The sequence below is a fragment of the Lutra lutra genome, chromosome 13 (assembly GCF_902655055.1).
Source record: "Lutra lutra chromosome 13, mLutLut1.2, whole genome shotgun sequence".
NCBI lineage: Eukaryota > Metazoa > Chordata > Mammalia > Carnivora > Mustelidae > Lutra > Lutra lutra.
In genome coordinates this window covers 8,126,301-8,144,803 of record NC_062290.1, presented here as the reverse complement: position 1 = coordinate 8,144,803, position 18,503 = coordinate 8,126,301, and the positions used below count along the sequence as shown (strand labels likewise).

Below are 18,503 nucleotides of genomic sequence, written 5' to 3'. Positions count from 1 at the left end.
GAATAAGGATGACAAAACTCAGTGGAGCAGAAAGGAAGATAAATGCATCAATTTCAGTTTTCGAGGCAAGGAGTCAGGGGAGCGATAAGAACATTGGTCACGGCAGGTCAGATCACCTCCGGGAAAGCGCAGTTAGTTGCCCAGAGACACGGCCCTGGGTTTTAGCGGAGGGTGACCCAGTGAGGTGAGGAACCAGGACGGGGTCCCCATTTCGGCAAAGCTCCTGCAGGTCACGAGGAACATTTAAAGGAATCTAGTCAGGAGGCTTCCCAGGTGTTAGGTCATGTAGCCTTTTGGGAAGTGGCCATTAGGTGACCTTATGTGGTATCTGACAGATCACAAACAAACAAAAAAAGGTCAAGGAGCAGGCCCACCGATAAGCCTAACTGTGCCAAATAAAACAGAAGCCAGAGCTGAGCATGCCACGGAACCTTGAAGGAGGAACGCGGTCGAGGCTCTCCGGGGTCCCGCTGGGCGGCACCGGCTGGCGTCGTGGCTTCCACTAGTAGGTCGCATCTCGCCCCTTCGCCAGGCCACCGAGGGACAGGTGTGAGCCCGGGCAGGCAGCGCGGGACCAGCTGTGTGGCACGGAGGCGTGGGGGAGGCTCTTTTGAGACTGTATATCATCAACAGATATGAGAACATGCCGCATAAACGAAATCAGCTGTGGCGCCCGGTCCACTCAGTGTATCCCCGTGTCCTGGCGGTGTGATGGTGAAAATGATTGTGACAGTGGCGAAGATGAAGAGAACTGTGGTAAGAAGACTGGTGTCGAGTGGCTTATCCCCGAGACCCTTTTGCTCAAAGAGAAGGGTGGGCAGGGGGAGAAGCTCCCTCGAGTGTGAAGATGCGGTTCCGGTGACTCGCTTTTCAGTGACTTCGCTGTGCGCTCAGCTGCTTGGCCTTCGTTACTGCCCTAAAACTCTGGCAGGAGTCCCCCGGTGACTGGCCACTGCTTGCTCTGGTGTTCCTCCTAGGCAGATAGACGGGAGACGGTAAGTCGTTCAGGGCACTGCCACCCAGAATAGGTCAGTGAAGCCACAGCGGTGTGGCGTCTGTGTCTGTTAGGACAGGGGAACCTGGGCCTTCCTCACGTGGGCTCAGCACAGCTGGAAGGGGACTAGGGCCAGCAAGCTCACGCCGAGGTCTCAAGTGGGTCTGCTTCTTGGAATACATGACCTGAGTAGCCTACAAGGAACTTGGGCTTGCCTCCGAGCTAGATTCTCTTTGAGCCTTTCCGAAGGTTAACCTGGCCCAGAAGCGTTAGCTCTCATCTTGCCAGCGGAGACCCAGAGAAAACCCTGCCCAGCTGACGGTCCTTTCTGGTCTCTTCCCATAGTTCCTGCCTGTAAATACGAGCTCTGTTTCATAGGCTTTCATGTTTCTGTTTCTGGGAAATGTGTAATAAAAAGTGCCGTGCGTTCCGGGCAAGGCCCTGGGAATTATCTGGGTTGAACAAACATTGCTGTGAGCACTCTTTCAAGCTACAGCCCTTTTATAGGGCTCCCGGAGCGACAGCTCCCAGGGCTGACAAGCACAGGCCTCCCGCTGCAGCAGAGTACTAGTGAGCTGAGCATGCTTGTACTCCGAACACCAGTCTCGTGTGGAGAAGTCGACTTCTGACGTCAATACCACTGCACCTAGTCCAATGAGTTTCGGTTCAGTCTTAGAATTGAGCTTCATGTATTGGTGAGCCCCAGAGCTACCAAGTATCTCCCTCCTAAAACTAGACTTTGCTTCCCAAGAGAGTCGTGGTCTCTACCCGAATTACCAGCAAATTGTGACCTTGATTCATTTGGCAGGAATTTGAGTCCAAGTACAAACTGGCTAGTCTGCCTGGTTTATCATCATTAGCGGATCGGGCAGTGAGGACTGAGATAGATTTCAGCCCAAGCAGTGACTTTCTAACACTTGAAAATATTTAAGATCTGTTATTCCTGATCCTGGTTTGAGGGACCAACAGAGAAGGAACCACGTATGGTAGCATAACATAATGGCTGGTTTGGGTTGATCGAGTCATAATGCTTCTGATGAGTCCACACTTGCCTGCATACCCGATACGTGGTGTTCTCAACTGATAACGTGGACCGACGAGCTGTCTGTCCATTTAGAGGTAGCTGGGTCTTTGCCATTCCAAATGGAATGCCCCGGTCAGGTTTAAGTTCTTCATCGCTGTCCCTTTAGGAATCTGTTGTGGTTCTCACTTCAAATTAACTTCTAAGCCTTCAGCAGTTCTCTTGGTCCTTTCTTTCCCTTCTTACTCAAGAGCCCCTGCATCTTGTCCATACTGAGGCTGCATGCGAGTACCCCAGGAACTCAGATGTGAACAGAATGCCACCTTAACTTTTCCGTGAAGCTGGGAGAGCTGGCTAGGGGGCGTGATGAGACCCCGCACACTGCGCTGTGCGGTGAGAGTCGGGAAGCCAGGACCAGTCCCGCACGCTCAGCGAGGTCTGCCCTCTCCCCGCTGCAGGCAATATTACGTGCAGCCCCGACGAGTTCACCTGCTCCAGCGGCCGCTGCATCTCCAGGAATTTCGTCTGCAACGGCCAAGACGACTGCAGCGACGGCAGCGACGAGCTGGCGTGTGCGCCCCCCACGTGCGGCGCGCACGAGTTCCAGTGCGGCACCTCGTCCTGCATCCCCCTCAGCTGGGTGTGCGACGACGACGCCGACTGCTCCGACCAGTCCGACGAGTCGCTGGAGCAGTGCGGCCGCCAGCCCGTGATGCACGCCAAGTGCCCAGCCAGCGAGACCCAGTGCGGCTCCGGCGAGTGCATCCACAAGAAGTGGCGCTGCGATGGGGACCCCGACTGCAAAGACGGCAGTGACGAGGTCAACTGTCGTAAGTAGCCTTCTCAGCGGTCTGCTCCGTGCCCGCTGCGGGGGTCCGCCTGGACCGTGTGGCTGACCCTCCCTCTTCCCTCCCCCGCCCCCACCGCAGCTTCGCGCACCTGCCGCCCTGACCAGTTCCAGTGCGAGGACGGGAGCTGCATCCACGGCAGCAGGCAGTGCAACGGCATCCGGGACTGCGTGGACGGCTCTGACGAGGTCAACTGCAAAAACGGTGAGGGACTCCTCCTGGGGGTGGGGGGAGTCAGAGGACTGCTGGGGCAGCCCCACCAATAGACTCTTCGCTTTTGTGTTTCTCCTTGTAGTCAATCAGTGCTTGGGCCCTGGCAAGTTCAAGTGCAGAAGTGGGGAGTGCATAGATATCGGTAAAGTATGTAACCAGGAGCAGGACTGCAGGGACTGGAGTGACGAGCCCCTGAAAGAATGTCGTAAGTGGAGGGCTTGCCTGAGCACAGAGTGGGGAAGGTTCACCACATCGCCCCTAGCTAATGCTGTGGGGACCTCGTGCAGGGCCTGTCACACCCCTTCTAAGGAACCCAGTTCTGTGGTTGGGCTTCAGAGTGGCATTTTTATGCCTTCAAAGTTGAAGCAGTCACAAGCTCGTTCATAGCTTCACCTCCTTAAAGATAACTGATCGGCTGTAGGACACTTGACTCCTACGACTCAGCCAGCTGGTAACCTGCCAAGCAGACTGGGCTTACTCTTCCCCCAAACACTCCGAGATGCGTATCTTAAAAGCAAATTATTAGACCTTAGGAAATTCATGGGTTTGACCAGACTATCTTGATAAGTTATCGCAAAAAGCCCAGAGTTTAAACGTTAACAGAGGCAAAAATCGATTTGAAATAAGGTACGGGGTAACTCTGGTCCCTTTTTCTTCCAGATGTAAACGAATGCTTGGTTAATAATGGCGGCTGTTCTCACATCTGCAAAGACCTCGTGATAGGCTACGAATGTGACTGCGCAGCTGGGTTTGAACTGATAGATAAGAAAATCTGCGGAGGTGAGTCCGGAAGGGAGCCTCAGCCCTGGGGGGCGGGGGAGAGAAGCACGGAAACGACAGTATCTTGCTGTAGGTCATCTAGGCACGAAAGACTAATCCTAATTTCCCTCCTAGATATTGATGAATGCCAAAACCCGGGAATCTGCAGCCAAATTTGTATCAACTTAAAAGGCGGTTACAAGTGTGAATGTAGTCGGGGCTATCAGATGGATCTTGCCACTGGCGTGTGCAAGGCAGTAGGTAAATGGACTTGGACTGGTGTTGCTCTGGTCCCTTTAGGAGTAAGCGCTTACGAAGCATACAGCCACTGACCCAAGAGTCAGCTCAATTACAGAATTAAAATAGTACAGCTCCCCCTGACTTGGGATGGGGTCACAACCCAATAAACCCATTGTAAGTTGAAAATATCCCAAGTCAAAAATGCACTTACTGTACCCAACCTACCAAATACCACGGTGTAGTCAAGCCTGCCTTCAATACACTCAGAACTCTTACATCAGCTTATAGCTGGGCAATGTCATCTAACACAAAGCCCAGGAAGTATGGAATGTGTCATGTAGCTTACCGAGTACCATACTGAAAGGGAGAAGTGGAACGGCTGCGCGGGTACAGATGGGTGTCAGCGCATCGGGACTCACGTCTCCATGATCATGGGGGCTGCAAGGAGCTTCTGCTCGCTGCTACCACCCAGCATCATGAGAGAAGATCACAAGAGAGGATGGTAGCACGTATCCCTGGCCTGAGCAAAGATCCCAACTCTGAATTCAAAGTGTGCTTCCTACGAACGCAAACTGCTTTTGTACCATCGTAAAGTTGAAAAATCCTAAATCGAATCATCCCAAGTCCGGAACTGTCTGTTCTTGAGATCAGTGCTACTTACCTGCCACTACAGTATCACAAAAAAAGCATTTCCCCAGAACACCTGCCTTGGTCAGTTTCTTTTGCGTATGATACCATGAATGCCTACCAGGTTCACTTACTTCCTGCTTCCAAAACTTGAATGCAACCCCAGAAAGTAACTTAGTCAACAGCTGCTCAGAGACTGTTCCCAGCTGATCAGCCACCCTACTTTTGAGTGCTGTGACCCCAGGACTGCCTTCTTGAACAGTGGGAGGTGCTTACAGTGCCCCGGGGGCACAGACCGCGGCTAGTCTACTCCTCAGGTGTTGGGCCGTGCCTTTCCTTTCTAAGTGCTCCCTCCTGACTTAGAAGGACCTTGTCTTCTTACAGCGACACTAAACGAACCTGACTCCTGTCTTGCAGGCAAAGAGCCAAGTCTGATCTTCACGAATCGAAGAGACATCCGGAAGATTGGCTTGGAGAGGAAGGAATATATCCAACTAGTGGAACAGCTAAGAAACACTGTAGCCCTTGATGCAGACATTGCTGCTCAGAAACTGTTCTGGGCTGATCTAAGTCAGAAGGCCATCTTCAGGTAACTTCAGTTCTCTGCTTAGCGTCTCAGCCTAAGCCTTGGTCTTTGTGAAGGCTTGGAGGAATTGCTAGCTCCACGCTAGCATCTAATTAGCTGGGACTCTTAAATCTGGACACTGATTGATTCTTCAACTATTAAGTTACTATCAGTTCCTCATTAGAGACTAACAATGGTGTATGGAGTACAAGGTGTCCGTAGCTATAGGAGTATAAGAAAGGACATCTCACTTAGCAATGTGTCAGTCCTGCTTATCGAGTACCTCCCAGCAACTCAATAATGGACACTGTTATTTAGTATCAGTAAGAAGCATCATTAAATGATGTGAGGGGTGAGCTATGGTGGGACTCGAGTTTCTTCTGCACAAAGTTGTTGACCATTTTGTAAACAGCAAGTCCATTCTCCAGGCTCTGATGGTGTCAAACTCTTAAATGTCTTGTGACCTATTCTGTTTCAGTGCCTCAATTGATGACAAGGTTGGTAGACATGTTAAAATGATCGACAATGTCTATAATCCTGCAGCCATCGCTGTTGATTGGGTGTACAAAACCATCTACTGGACTGATGTGGCTTCTAAGACTATTTCAGTAGCTACCCTGGATGGAACCAAGAGGAAGTTCCTGTTTAACTCGGACTTGCGGGAGCCCGCCTCCCTCGCTCTGGACCCACTGTCTGGGTGTGTAGTCTGTTTTTTCTAGCCTTTCGGTTGCTGTTCCTCCTGGCTGAAATAGTACTGAAACCCCAAGACTTACAGCTCCCTACAACAAAGAATTATCCAGTTCGAGAGGTCAGTGCTGTCATGGTCGAGTAAGTCTGCTCTCTTCCAGGCCCCCCCGGCAGGATGAGCACTGACTGACAGTAAGGAAACATGTCTGATTTGACATACACACAGAAGTAGTGTCTGAACCCTTATGGCCACCAGCTTCTCTGCAAGTGATTTTTAATGTTTGTCCAAATGCTTTGCCAAACCTAAGGACTAGCACGCGTTGTGAGGATTTTGGTAGCTCTGTTACCTCAAGGCTTTCATCTAAATGTCCAAGTCGTCTGAAAGTCCAGTTGAAGTAAATGGATCTCTCTAGCAACATTTCACCAAGAGGCTCCCCTATGTGGGTGCTAAAGGCTATAGAAAAGCAGCTTAGGAAGTTGATGGAGGCTCTAGCAATGACACCTGACCCCCAGAATCCTCGTGAGAACAGTCAGCCAAGCCCCTCGATAAGGCTTAACATATAGTCAACTTTCAGTCCTCTGAAAGAATTGGCCTTTTATAAAGGAAATATATAACCCGTGACTTGGGGTTGAAATATAATTCTCACACTTACATAGATTAATAGTGTTCATAATGAGTTTGTAGATTCTTAGTGTTACCTTTTGTTTATCTGGAATATAATTTAGACCGTTACCTGTTACTGTCAGTCTCCAGAGCTTTCCCGTCGTCGTTTAAATGTGTATCTCAAACTACAAATTTATTCCTTCTAAACCACTGAGGCTTCTTTCTCATTTAATTCTTCCTAGCTTTGTGTACTGGTCAGACTGGGGAGAACCAGCTAAAATAGAAAAAGCAGGAATGAATGGATTTGATAGGCGGCCCCTGGTGACAGTGGACATCCAGTGGCCTAATGGAATTACACTCGGTAAGTCTGTCCTTCCTTCCTTGGCCACCACCAAGGTGGCCACCACCTTGGCCAACGGTCTCCACAGCTTTTGCTTCCCTCCATAGTTTACTCTGGACTACAGCAGATGACAGCTCTCATGGTTCCTCGATAGCAAGAATTTGGGATGAGAGGAACTGAGCAGTGCAAATCGAATGCTGGGGCTTTCACAAATTAGACGCTCTATCATTACTAGCTTTTCTGTCCACTTGGGCCCAATACGGGACATAAATTCAATGCGTCTAGTCTGTCAAATTAAAAATAAATAAATTAAATTAAATTAAATTAAAAAAAATTCAATGCGTCTTGGGCCTTAAGAACTCTCATCCATCGGGAAGAACAGCACACTCACCTCTCTTAACACTTCTCTAACGTGAGCACCATTTCTTAAGTCAGCTCCTTGGAGAATCTCAGGTGCTCCTTTAATCCCCTAGGAGAAGTGTGGGTCTAGACCCCGCATGCTGCCTCACAAGGTTTGTGGGACCCCCCCACCACCACTTTAGGAGCCCATGCTGGAGAAGGAACCATGAGAATAGAATATTGGATTCCCTGGATATGTTCAGTGGAAGCCAGGGTGGTGATGGTGTCCCATGCGCTGACCATTCTTTTCCTCCCCAGACCTTATAAAGAGTCGTCTCTACTGGCTTGACTCCAAGTTGCACATGTTGTCCAGTGTGGACTTGAATGGCCAAGATCGCAGGATTGTCCTCAAGTCTCTGGAGTTCCTAGCTCACCCTCTTGCGCTGACAATATTTGAGGTGAGATGTGTGCGTCAGCTCCAAGCATCTACCTCTGGGTTACTAGAGTGCCTCAGGGGAGAAAGGACAGGACAGGTGTGGGACAAGGAGGGATGGGCAGAGGAGCATGACCTGAGAAACTACTTCCACTTCAGACATGGGGTAAAGTTGATGCTTACTTAAAGAAGCCTGAACTTGCATCTCCAATGGTGTGACATCCAACTTCCCAGACTGATGTGCAATAAGTTTGCGCCATTACATTGCCAGACAGTAGGGATGACCTTAGATACAGACTTGTGTTAATCCCGCTAATCTGGGGGTTCTGTTTTAGGATCGTGTCTACTGGATAGATGGAGAAAATGAAGCCGTCTACGGTGCCAATAAATTCACTGGGTCAGAGCTGGCCACTCTGGTCAACAACCTTAATGATGCCCAAGACATCATTGTGTATCACGAACTCGTGCAGCCATCAGGTAACGGGGACAAGCACAGCCCTCCATCCACAAGGCCACTGTAGGGACAGCAGCGTGGCCTAGTACTTGTCGGGCTACCAGGAGCTCTTTAATATGTCATCCTGCTCTACAACGGGACTCTCCCGTCCAGTCCCCTACCTCAAACACATCAAATGTGGTGTTTCGTTTTGTTTTGTTGGCATTTCTGACTTCCTAGTGAAAGAGCTTTCAGAACTTCAGCTCTCCCTTCCTAGCCCCGGCACGCAGTCTTTTATTCCAGGCTTTTCCATACCTCCTGGACTTCATTCCCTTGTATGCAGACTCTTGCACTATCCTCCCAAGGAGCTTTTATGCCACAAGCTTTCCCTACCTCCCACTGATGACACATCTTCTGTGTAGATACCCAAACCATCTATCTGGTCACACCAGCTCCTGCTCGAACTACTTGCCTGGTTCTTTCTAAAGGAAACCCGTCAGCCTCCCTTTGGCTGGGTTCTGCAAGGCCAAGCGAAGACCAAGGAGGACATGCTTTTCTCCTTCCCCTGAGTCTTCACTCTAAGCTTTGGGTCCTTAATGGGTGCCTCCTGCCTCCTCACCACACCCCTGTTCCAGGCATAATCCCGATACCGCTTTCCAGAAATTTCTTTGGATCTGTGGTATCCTGAGGGCATGTTGCCTGTCCCTGTATTTCTTCATTGTATTGAACCTGAAGGTTGGACAGAGGAGACAAGTGTCATCTCCCTGGGGACAAGGACTCATGTCTCCAGCCTCTAGAAGAAGGCTTTATGTACAGTAGGCACCAGAATTCCTCTTTTAAAGGATTTTTATCTCCAAACAGGTAAAAACTGGTGTGAAGAAGACATGCCCAATGGAGGCTGTGAATACCTGTGCCTGCCGGCCCCACAGATTAACGATCACTCTCCGAAGTACACCTGTTCCTGTCCCAATGGGTACAGGCTGGAGGAGAACGGCCGGGAGTGCCACAGTAAGGCTTTTTACTTTTCAGCCACAAGCAGGGCCTAACGACGGGCAGAAGAGTAAGGCACTAATGAAAAAACTAGCCCAGATGTTAAGAATTCTGCTTTCACCGATGCTTGGAGTAGACTTGAGAGCCTACCTGCTGCCACTGCCGGCCAGGCTGTTGGCGTCATTCCCTCCCAACTGCTTCTCACTCACTGCAGCACTGGGGAGTCGGTAGGTGACCACGGTGTGAACGGGACCGGCCTGACGTGTCCCGGTTAGTCCCGCAACAGCACTGAGCTGGCCGACTTGCAGATCATTGAAGTCTTAGTGTTTCTCCTCCAGAGCGAGAGAGGCCACGGGTACAGGAAACCTTATGGCCTCTGTGGGCGACACCGTCCTAAACTCACACTTAAACCCACCTTGATTTTCATCTTCCGTTCTTAGCTTTTGATTGAGTGGCCAATTAAACACCCCTGTTGGGAGCAAGGAGCTCCTCTGTGAGGTTTTTATTAGCTTAATGCAGCATCCCTGCAGGGATGAGCTCGGCTTACTGAGAAAGTAATTGCTAAGACCATCTGACAGTAAGACGAGTGTGTCTGATACTCTGTTGTCGAGAGCATTTCTGGTAACTTCCAGGACGGTGCCGGGAGGGGTAGGTGTGGCCGTGCACCTGCTTGAGTTGTCAGATTCCACATGCTCACTGTTTGGTCCCACATCTCGTGTGTCTGGTTTTGCACGAAGACTTCCTTTTGGCTCTGACCACGCAACTGAGCTCAGCAGTGATCTCTGTTCCCCGTGGGGTTGACATAACCTGTCGAGTGGTTTCTCTGGATGAAACAGCTAGCCGCCCTGGAACCTTGGCCTTAACCAGGTTCTCAGTCTCTATAATTCAGGTTCTGCAACTCCTGTGACTTACAGTGAGACAAAAGGTATCCACACAACAGAAATTTCACCAACTACTGGACTAGTTCCTGGAGGTACTAGGCCCAGTACTGCACACTGTGAATCTCAACTAACAGCCACACTTTTTGTATTTATTGCTTCAGTAATTCATGCAGCCCTGTAACCACTAGCTCTGCCCCTAGCTGGTAACCTACACCTCAGCTCCAAAGCCCAAAAGTCTGACATTCTTCATCTGACCCGACTTAACGAAGGTTTCTCCTAGAAACAGCTGTTTGAGCATGTGACTCTCCAATCCTTCCAGACTGGTTGTGCCTGGTGGGCAAAGCAGTAGGCACTGACCCGCAATCATGGGTGCCAGGGGCAAGAGGTGCTTGTCCGGATGGGGCCGTTTCTAAGTCTGAATTCGTATCCGTCTACATGGATTTCTTTCATTCTCCTATAGGGATCAATGTGACCACAGCCGTATCTGAAGCCACTGTCCCCCCGAGAGGCACGTCTGCTGCCTGGGCCATCCTTCCTCTCTGTAAGTACCTCCCCACATATCTGGATAGACTTGTTAGATGCCCAGCAGATGGGCATTTCGAATCCATCTAGAGACACCGCTCCCACGGTCACAGGGTCCGTGACCCTGATTACGTTTGCTCCTTCCCCAGCCTGGCACAGAGTTGAGTCCAAACCTTGCTCTTTGGTGGCATCCTTGGCACTGTGAGGGGCAGTGATAAATGCTCACATATTACATAAAAGGTGCCGACTACACTCTAGATCAGGGCCATTAGTCTGACTCAGTACATTCTTTTAGGTAAAGAGCACTGTTTTCTTCCCCTTAGAAAGGTGTAGAATGCTTCATACAGAGGAGACACGCAAATGCTTCAATGCTTTCTTGAGGAGTTATAGGACTTGCAGAGGGTAAATTAAAAATAGGAAAGAGTCCTCAAACTCAGGAAAAAGAACCTCTAGAGCAGTGACTGGGCATGGGAATTCTAAGGCCCTGTGCTATAATGGCCACTTTGTCCTGGAAGATTGGAGTCCAAGCTTTACTAATACAATGGGGGGGGGGCAATTTGAAAAGCTCTCCAGAAACTTCTGAAATTTTCATTCAGTTGGCCTGTACTGGGGCCCAGGACTCTACACTCGCCTAAATGGACGTTGTTGAGCTTAGCACCAGGCCACAGAAGAATACTTGACCACAGGTCCGAACTTGTTTTAAGCTTCTGGCCCATTTATAGTTTAACACCTAGTTATGCTGGCTTCCTACAACGTGAAATATTTATTGATGTCAAGTCTCATGGATTCCTGACCATGACCTCATTTTGTATGTTTTGAGACTAGACCCTGCTTAGTCACCTTCTCACTTTTCCTCAGTGCTCTTGGCAATGGCGGCAGTAGGTGGCTACTTGATGTGGCGAAACTGGCAGCACAAGAACATGAAAAGCATGAACTTTGACAATCCTGTGTACTTGAAGACTACTGAAGAGGACCTGTCAATAGACATTGGGAGACACAGTGCTTCTGTTGGACACACGTACCCAGCAGTAAGTCAGCTTCGGGTCTTGATACACTCTGGCTTGCAGTAGGACTTTCTGGAAAGGAGACTGCTAATTCAAGCTATGGCTTCTTGGGCTAGAAGAGCATTAGGATCACAGAGCCACCAAATAAATCTACTACCCCTGGAGATTAGAAGTCTAGCCTGTTGGGATGCATGTCAGTCCGTAGATAAGCATCTGTCCCAGAATGACAAGTAAGTCAACCTAAGGTCTTCACTATACTGTTGGAGATATTTTTGGTTATAGAAACTCTGTGTGAATAATAGGATGAACCAAGTGGCTCCTACTTGGACTGTCAAGTCAGCTATCTCCTGGACACTTAAAAGTTTGCATATCCTCCTATACAGGGGAGTTGGCTTAAAGTCAGTGTATTGAGCAAGATTCCGTTAACCATCATTACCAAATGCTTGAAAGTGGCCTATCCGGCCTACTGTAGCTCACTTCCTTTCAGCAGGAGAGTTAGTCCCTTGTTCTTCAGTTGAAACCCGACTGGAGTATTGGGCCTTCACTTAGGGAACAGTCTGAAAAAAACAAGTGCTCAGTGCTCCCTCTCAAGCTGTCTGGTGAAACAAAGAACAGCGGTCCATTCATGGCCCGCACGTGTCTTTTCCCCATCGTTCTCCAGGATTTAAGATCATTCAGTGGAATGGCAGCATCAGCTCCACGATTTTCTCTCTCCCCCAAGTATATACCATTGAATTCAAGTGAAAATGCCTCAGTGACACAACTCAGTACTGCTTTAGATCGGACTTCCCTTCCATGTCCCTTTGGTCTTTGGTTGACCAACTCAAAAGCAAGGTCCATTTGGGAGACTGGAGTTACCATTACCAATGAACGGTCACCAAGCTCATCCTGTACTTTTTCTCTTCCGCAGATATCAGTTGTAAGCACAGACGATGACCTAGCTTGACTTCAGAGACGAGTCTTGACCTCTGAGGTCTAAAACCAATAACCCTCCACTTCGAAATGGTAACTGAGCCAGCACCTGAAGTCTTTCTTCCTCCATTCTGGAAGAACATCAAGATGTCTTTAAGTGGATCAAGCTTGTATACTTGACCATTTTTATATTACTTTTGTAAATATTCCTGTCCACATTCTATTTCAGCTTTGGATATGGTTACCAAGTATCTAACCTTGAGTTTCTAGACAGTATTGCCACATCTGGCCAAATATGCACTTTCCCTAGAAAGCCATAGTCCAGCAATGACCCTTGTGCTATAAGTGTACACCATCTGTACAGACATTGTATAGGCCATCTGTAAATATCCCAGAGAACAATCACTATTCTTAAGCACTTTGAAAATATTTCTATGTAAATTATTGTAAACTTTTTCAATGGTTGGGACAATGGCAATAGGATAAAACGGGTTACTAAGATGAAATTGCCAAAAAATTTGTAAACTAATTTTGTACGTATGAATGAAATCTTTGACCTCCGTGGAGGTTAGTAAAGACTGAGTGTTCAAACTACTGTACATTTCTTTTTCAAGTGCTAAAACAATTAAACCAAGCAGCTTAACCATGGTTTCTGCCTATTCCTCCAGGAAAAATTTCTGTCGATGGCCTGAGTAGTAGCAAGCATTCTAAGTATATGAGCTAGATAATACAAATCGAGTATATGAGTACAGACCTTGATGTTGCATAACTGGGCCTATATATTGGCTAGTTTCTCTTAGAACCAAGTACTAAAAGAACAAAGTACCATTTAATATTTGCTCCTGAAATATTTATTTTTGGTTAAAGAAGCTAGCTTAGCCTGTACCTAGAATTCCTCTAGGAGGAATTTAGAGGCAAGTTCCTTTTCTGACTCATTTGTTTCCTGACCTAGAAACCTATGTTAAGATTTCTAGCAATTCTGCTTCTTCATTCCTAAGTCTCTGTTTTCCATGTTCTGTCATTATATGTAGCTCCAGGACAGTGGGAATTTCATAGAAATGGAAATTTCATGGAAAATCTGTAGTAGCTTCCCATTTTTCAGTCTGGCTGGCATACAATCCTTCTGTGGACAATGTCTGAAACCCTTAATATGAAGAACAGATAAGAAATTTGGGCAGAAGAAATAGGAGCACAGGACTTTAAATAAGTTTTCCATCAGATTGGCCATTACTGCCTTTCCCTAAAATCTCAGGATGTGAGCAAACAAGGGACGACATGAGATTTGGAGCCCTGGGAAGATGCTTTAATTTCAACAGGAGAGGGGAGGGAGTCTACTATAGATGTGACTCCTCTTGGGACTCACTGACCAATGCAGGAGCAAAAGGATGAAGAGATCCTCTGAGTAACTAAAGGGTTGGGTGGGTGACTCCTATTCTGCTTGGGCGTGGAATGTAAGTAAGGCAGTTGACACCTTGCTTGTGGTTCAGGTGGAGACCAATGATCTTAGAGGAAGCTGCTTCTGCCATATTGCTTCATAGACACCCTGTTGTGATTTCGGTCAAATCTATGAAAGTGAAAGAATAGGCATGGTTTGGGTTTTTGGGGGGCGCAGGAGGGGGGCAGCATGTGCAAGTCTGGCGTATAGCTGTCAAGGAAGGACTCTGTGTTTTCCCCCTTTTGCTTCCTTTTCAAAAAGTCATTACACTAAACAGGTTGTGGCCTGCTGACACAGGGTATCAGAAGTGCCCCTTGTGGTAAGTAGGTTCGTGTTCATTGAATCTCAACTCTGAAGGCCATTTGGTTGACTAGTACTTTGACCCTGCTCTGAAACAAAACCCAACTATTTCTTTTTTTAATCGGAGCAACACAAAATTCCCACCTAGGAAGCTTGAAGATAGCAGTGCATTCCCCCATTACAAGGACTGTATAGTATTAATGTCAAGGCCCAAAGCCATAGTTTTTAAGAATAAAATCAAGCATTATTCTCTACTGTCTTCTCTCAGATTCCAGTCCAGTTCTAGGTCCCACTCTCCAACCTTCAAAGAGTCTCAAGTATTTCCTTCTTTGACCTTGCCCTACACCAGTAGCTAAGAACAGAAACTCTACCTGAAGAGTTGAAAAAAATCAAGTAACTAGATATTTCTACTGAAATCAGAATAGGTAATACGACTAGTTAATTCGCACGTACAATAGTTCATGACGAACTAGAGCCTTGGGCTTCAGTATCCAAATAATAACAATAAGAATCCTACATGAAACATACAGGTGTAAATTTGCTGTATCTGTATAGTTTACTAGAGAAGATGAGAATTGGTTAAGAGGTAGAATAGGAAGCTTATCTAACACTAAGAGAGGGTGTTTGGAGTTAAATGTGTTATACAAAGTCACTGAATGTGGGTCCTCCATGGACTTTAGGAATTGCTACAAAGTTTGATAAAAGATGAGTAAACAAAGTTGTGACACCTGGTAAAGAAATCCGGCCGAGTCCCTGAGTCCAAACTCTTAAGTGACATGTACAAGCTATCTATTTGGCAAAAAAAGAATCCCAGCTCCCTGAAGACATTCTTACAGTTAAATTAGACCTATGGCATCATCCTCAAGCCTATGGTGTTCTAGTCTTGATGAACACAAGGCGAAAAAGAAAGAGACAGACTTCAGCTTTGGCACTTACTTATGTTCCTTGTATCTTTGGAAGTCAGATAGCCCTTCTCAAAAAAAAAAAGAAAAAAATGACAAGACAGGCTTTGAATAGCAAAACTATAGGACAATTCAAGAACAAACTCTAATACTGAGAAATGGGAGAACTGAAGTATACCTTTTAACTATTCTCACCCCCAAAGCAAAAGATTTGGGGGGAGCATTCTGTGTCATGGAGCATGACTCGAGGAATTTCCTAGAATTCTTACCTAGTGAAGACCCCAAACAGAAGCTGGAATCCTTGATTTCAGTGGCAGGGAAACTCACAAGAGGCATATGCACTTTTGCTCTGATAACTTAGGTCCAAAAAATTAGAAGACAACCTGCTAGTCTTGATCACTCAATTTGAGCTCCTCAGTTTCATCATCAAGGATCCAGCTTGACTCTTAGGGAAAAATTTGGAATTCTATGTTCACCATGGACCTAAACTGTGGAGGCTTAAGAATACACGGAAGTAGAAAAGTCTTCAAATATACCTTGTTTCCAAATATAGGGGACGTTTTTGTGCATACACCCCCCTTGTCTGCTTTCGTAGATCAAAAGCTGAATGAGAGTTATCAGTGGGGGTCCACAGTTACGTTATTAAGGAACAGATTACAGAAGTGTCTCAACTCTCTATTGTCTCTCCCGAATCCGTTGAGCATTTCCAAGCCTGGTTCATTCAGGAAACAAGGATGTAGTAGACTATTGACTGACAGTCTCTCTGTAAACCTTCCACCAGGGTTGTAGAAGCCAGCATCAAACAGGCTGAAGGTGGGGTACAGGATCTTCAGGGGACCCTGGGCCTGTCGATAGTTTTCTTTTTCATTGTGCTTATGGGGCAAGTGAGATTATCAGCAAGGAAGTTCCCAAGCATGGACTCTGGTGTCAGGCTTGATGTGGTAGCTTGGGCAAGCTCCTGATCCCCTCAGTAAATGGACCTGATGGGGACTGTGTTGCCGTGCCACAGCGAGGGTTAAGGAGAATGCAGACAAGTGCTCAGCATGGTGTCTGGCATCTAGTGGGTCCAAAGCAAGTGTTAACTGCTGGAGATCACTCTCCAGCCAATGCCTCTCTCTGTATTCGTTGTGGCATGACCTAGAAACTGGCATGTGACTTTACCAATGAGAGTTACAGTAACCTGACTCATTATTGAGCGTAGCATGCATTAGACCTTGGCCCAAGGGTTTTCCGCTACACCTGTCTGATAGGATCTAAGTGTGACATTCAGGTAGTGACATCACCTTTATATGGTTAAAAAAAAAAAGTTCAAGGGTTACATGATTTAAACCCTAGACATGTAGCCAGTGTGTTTCTGTCCCAACCTTTGACTTTACTGTCTGGAACATGGAAACAAATACTTGGTGGCCTACACAGTATTTGGACAGCAGCTAAAGCACCTCGAATCTCCCTTAATTTCTTACTAGTTTAATAGTGTGCTATTTTATTTAATCTTTACAACAACTCAAATAGGTAAGTGTCTTCATTTTATAGATGTGAAAAATGAGACCACAGATGGCATGGGGATTCCAAACCCTACGTTCTCACTGCCGTTACCGCTCAGAAAAGGAGGCAGAGCTGTGTAAAGGTTAAGCTGGACATCACACTACATGTTTGCAGAGTCCCCTTTACTGCTGACAGAAGCATCCTTCAGCAGTCTCCCTGTGTCTCAGATGCCCTCAATGGCTGGCATCCAATATGGCGGCTCACTGAAAGACTAACACCAGCACCACATCAGGTCGGCGCAGAAGAACGTTGTTGGTTCTGTGCCCATGCCTCGAGATGCCAGAAGTTCCAGAATTGTTCTCCTTGTGAAGTAGAAGTAGACTACTGGATTGCAAAGTAAAAGAAGAAGACCCCCTGATGGAGTTTATGGACATGCAACATCCCTCCCATATATAAAGACACTGGGGAAACAAACTGTAAGTCCTCCATCGTAAAGCTCTCGTAAGGAAAGATGTGCCCAAGACGACGGGGAGAACTGTGACTTGGGACAAGTGACAGATCTTAGCTATTCTGGAATCGACCCCTGAGACCTGCTTATCTCTCAACTTATACACACGTGCGGGGTGGGGGAAGAATTCTTCGCGCAAAATGACTGGCTTTGAAAAACTATCTGGCCCCTTTTAAAATGTCACTCGATACCAAAATGTGACTTTAGAGCATGTAATGCCTCAGGAGCCCAGAGCATACAACCACATTACCGTGCTCAGGATCTTCAGAATTCTAGAAACATACGTTGGAATGTGTCTAGTCCTGCTGACCTGTAGATAAGCGTTTTTCTTTCATTAATGAACTGTACATGTAACTTAAATAAAAGTTTATTTTTGAGATGACTGCCATAAGCCTTTCCTTTTTCTACACAACTTTTCAAAAAGCTCTTCCTCAAATCTTTTTTCCTCTTTGCAATTGGATCACTGAAGACAGCTCAGTCACCCCTTTCTAGAAAACAGCTCAGGTCACCAAGATCTGGACTCGTCAAGATGAAAGGATAGGAGATGTCCCTTTTCTGCCATACTTAGAAGTACAGTTAGTGTCTCGCTAGAGGTAGCCAAAACATCACCCTCCCATGCTCTTCCTTTCCACTCCTCCCATGGAGGGAAGGAAAATCGAAGCTACTATTATCAGGCAATGTGAGGCCAGAGCCTCCTCCCTGCTCCCTGTGGGTGACAGAGTCTAAACATGCTTCCTGGCCAAAGGGAGGAAGCTCCAAAGGCAGGACAAGACAGGCCTTGACAAGCCAGTAACATCATTTTGATACTTTTTCCCCTCATCAGTTCTTAAGGGCTTTGTGTTGAAATTCATGTAGGAGATTGGGAGAAGGAGAGAAGTGAGTTGGGGGAAATCAGAGGGGAAGAGATGAGAGACTGTGGACTCTGAGAAACAAACTGAAGGTTTTGGAGGGGAAGGGGGTAAGGGTTGGGTGAGCCAGATGGTGGGTATTAAGGAGGGCATGTATTGCATGGAGCACTGGGTGTGCTTGGAACACTGAAAAAATAAAGTTTAAAAAAAAAAAAAAAGAAATTCACATAGGAGAAGCCTAAATGTTTGTGAGCCTTAGCGATATCCCCTCTGAAACTTGTCCGAGCAGTAGCCCCCACTTATTGGAACCACGTAGCGTGCTAACCCTTGAGACTGGTGCAGGGAGTCCACAAAAGTAGTGGGAGGAAAGGAAGTTGAGTGAAAGAGAAACTGTCAAAAAAAGGAAAAGAAAAATCTTGGAAATCTCCAGGGTGAGTCTTTGCTTAATGAGTAGGCAATGATGTGCTTAATGAGTGAAATGGTGGGTGAATACGGGCCGTGCAGTAACAGGAAGGCAGTGAACTTGGATGTGGCCCCCTACTTCTTCATTGGCTGTGATCACAGGTAAGCTGCTTACCACCCAAGCCCTGTCCTCCTATGGAAATTAGAATAT

At 47.1% G+C, this 18,503-nt stretch overlaps 1 protein-coding gene across 3 annotated transcripts in view; it reads left to right on the top strand.

Annotated features, from left to right (window-relative positions):
• The window catches only part of VLDLR (very low density lipoprotein receptor), a 34,616-nt gene extending 17,192 nt beyond the window's left edge, over positions 1 to 17,424 (top strand). The window contains exons 4-19 of one of the 3 annotated variants that reach the window (XM_047699151.1): positions 634 to 756; positions 2,474 to 2,845; positions 2,945 to 3,067; positions 3,159 to 3,281; positions 3,737 to 3,856; positions 3,971 to 4,096; positions 5,120 to 5,291; positions 5,746 to 5,964; positions 6,801 to 6,919; positions 7,556 to 7,695; positions 8,006 to 8,147; positions 8,965 to 9,111; positions 9,983 to 10,066; positions 10,435 to 10,515; positions 11,355 to 11,524; positions 12,411 to 17,424. In XM_047699151.1, coding sequence (XP_047555107.1) covers positions 634 to 756; positions 2,474 to 2,845; positions 2,945 to 3,067; positions 3,159 to 3,281; positions 3,737 to 3,856; positions 3,971 to 4,096; positions 5,120 to 5,291; positions 5,746 to 5,964; positions 6,801 to 6,919; positions 7,556 to 7,695; positions 8,006 to 8,147; positions 8,965 to 9,111; positions 9,983 to 10,066; positions 10,435 to 10,515; positions 11,355 to 11,524; positions 12,411 to 12,446 — 2,297 coding nt within the window. In that variant the 3' untranslated portion in view covers positions 12,447 to 17,424. The remainder of the gene's footprint in view (positions 1 to 633; positions 757 to 2,473; positions 2,846 to 2,944; positions 3,068 to 3,158; positions 3,282 to 3,736; positions 3,857 to 3,970; positions 4,097 to 5,119; positions 5,292 to 5,745; positions 5,965 to 6,800; positions 6,920 to 7,555; positions 7,696 to 8,005; positions 8,148 to 8,964; positions 9,112 to 9,982; positions 10,067 to 10,434; positions 10,516 to 11,354; positions 11,525 to 12,410) is intronic. The other 2 variants (XM_047699149.1, XM_047699150.1) reach the window with 2 other exon arrangements.
• The last annotated feature ends 1,079 nt before the right edge of the window (positions 17,425 to 18,503 follow it).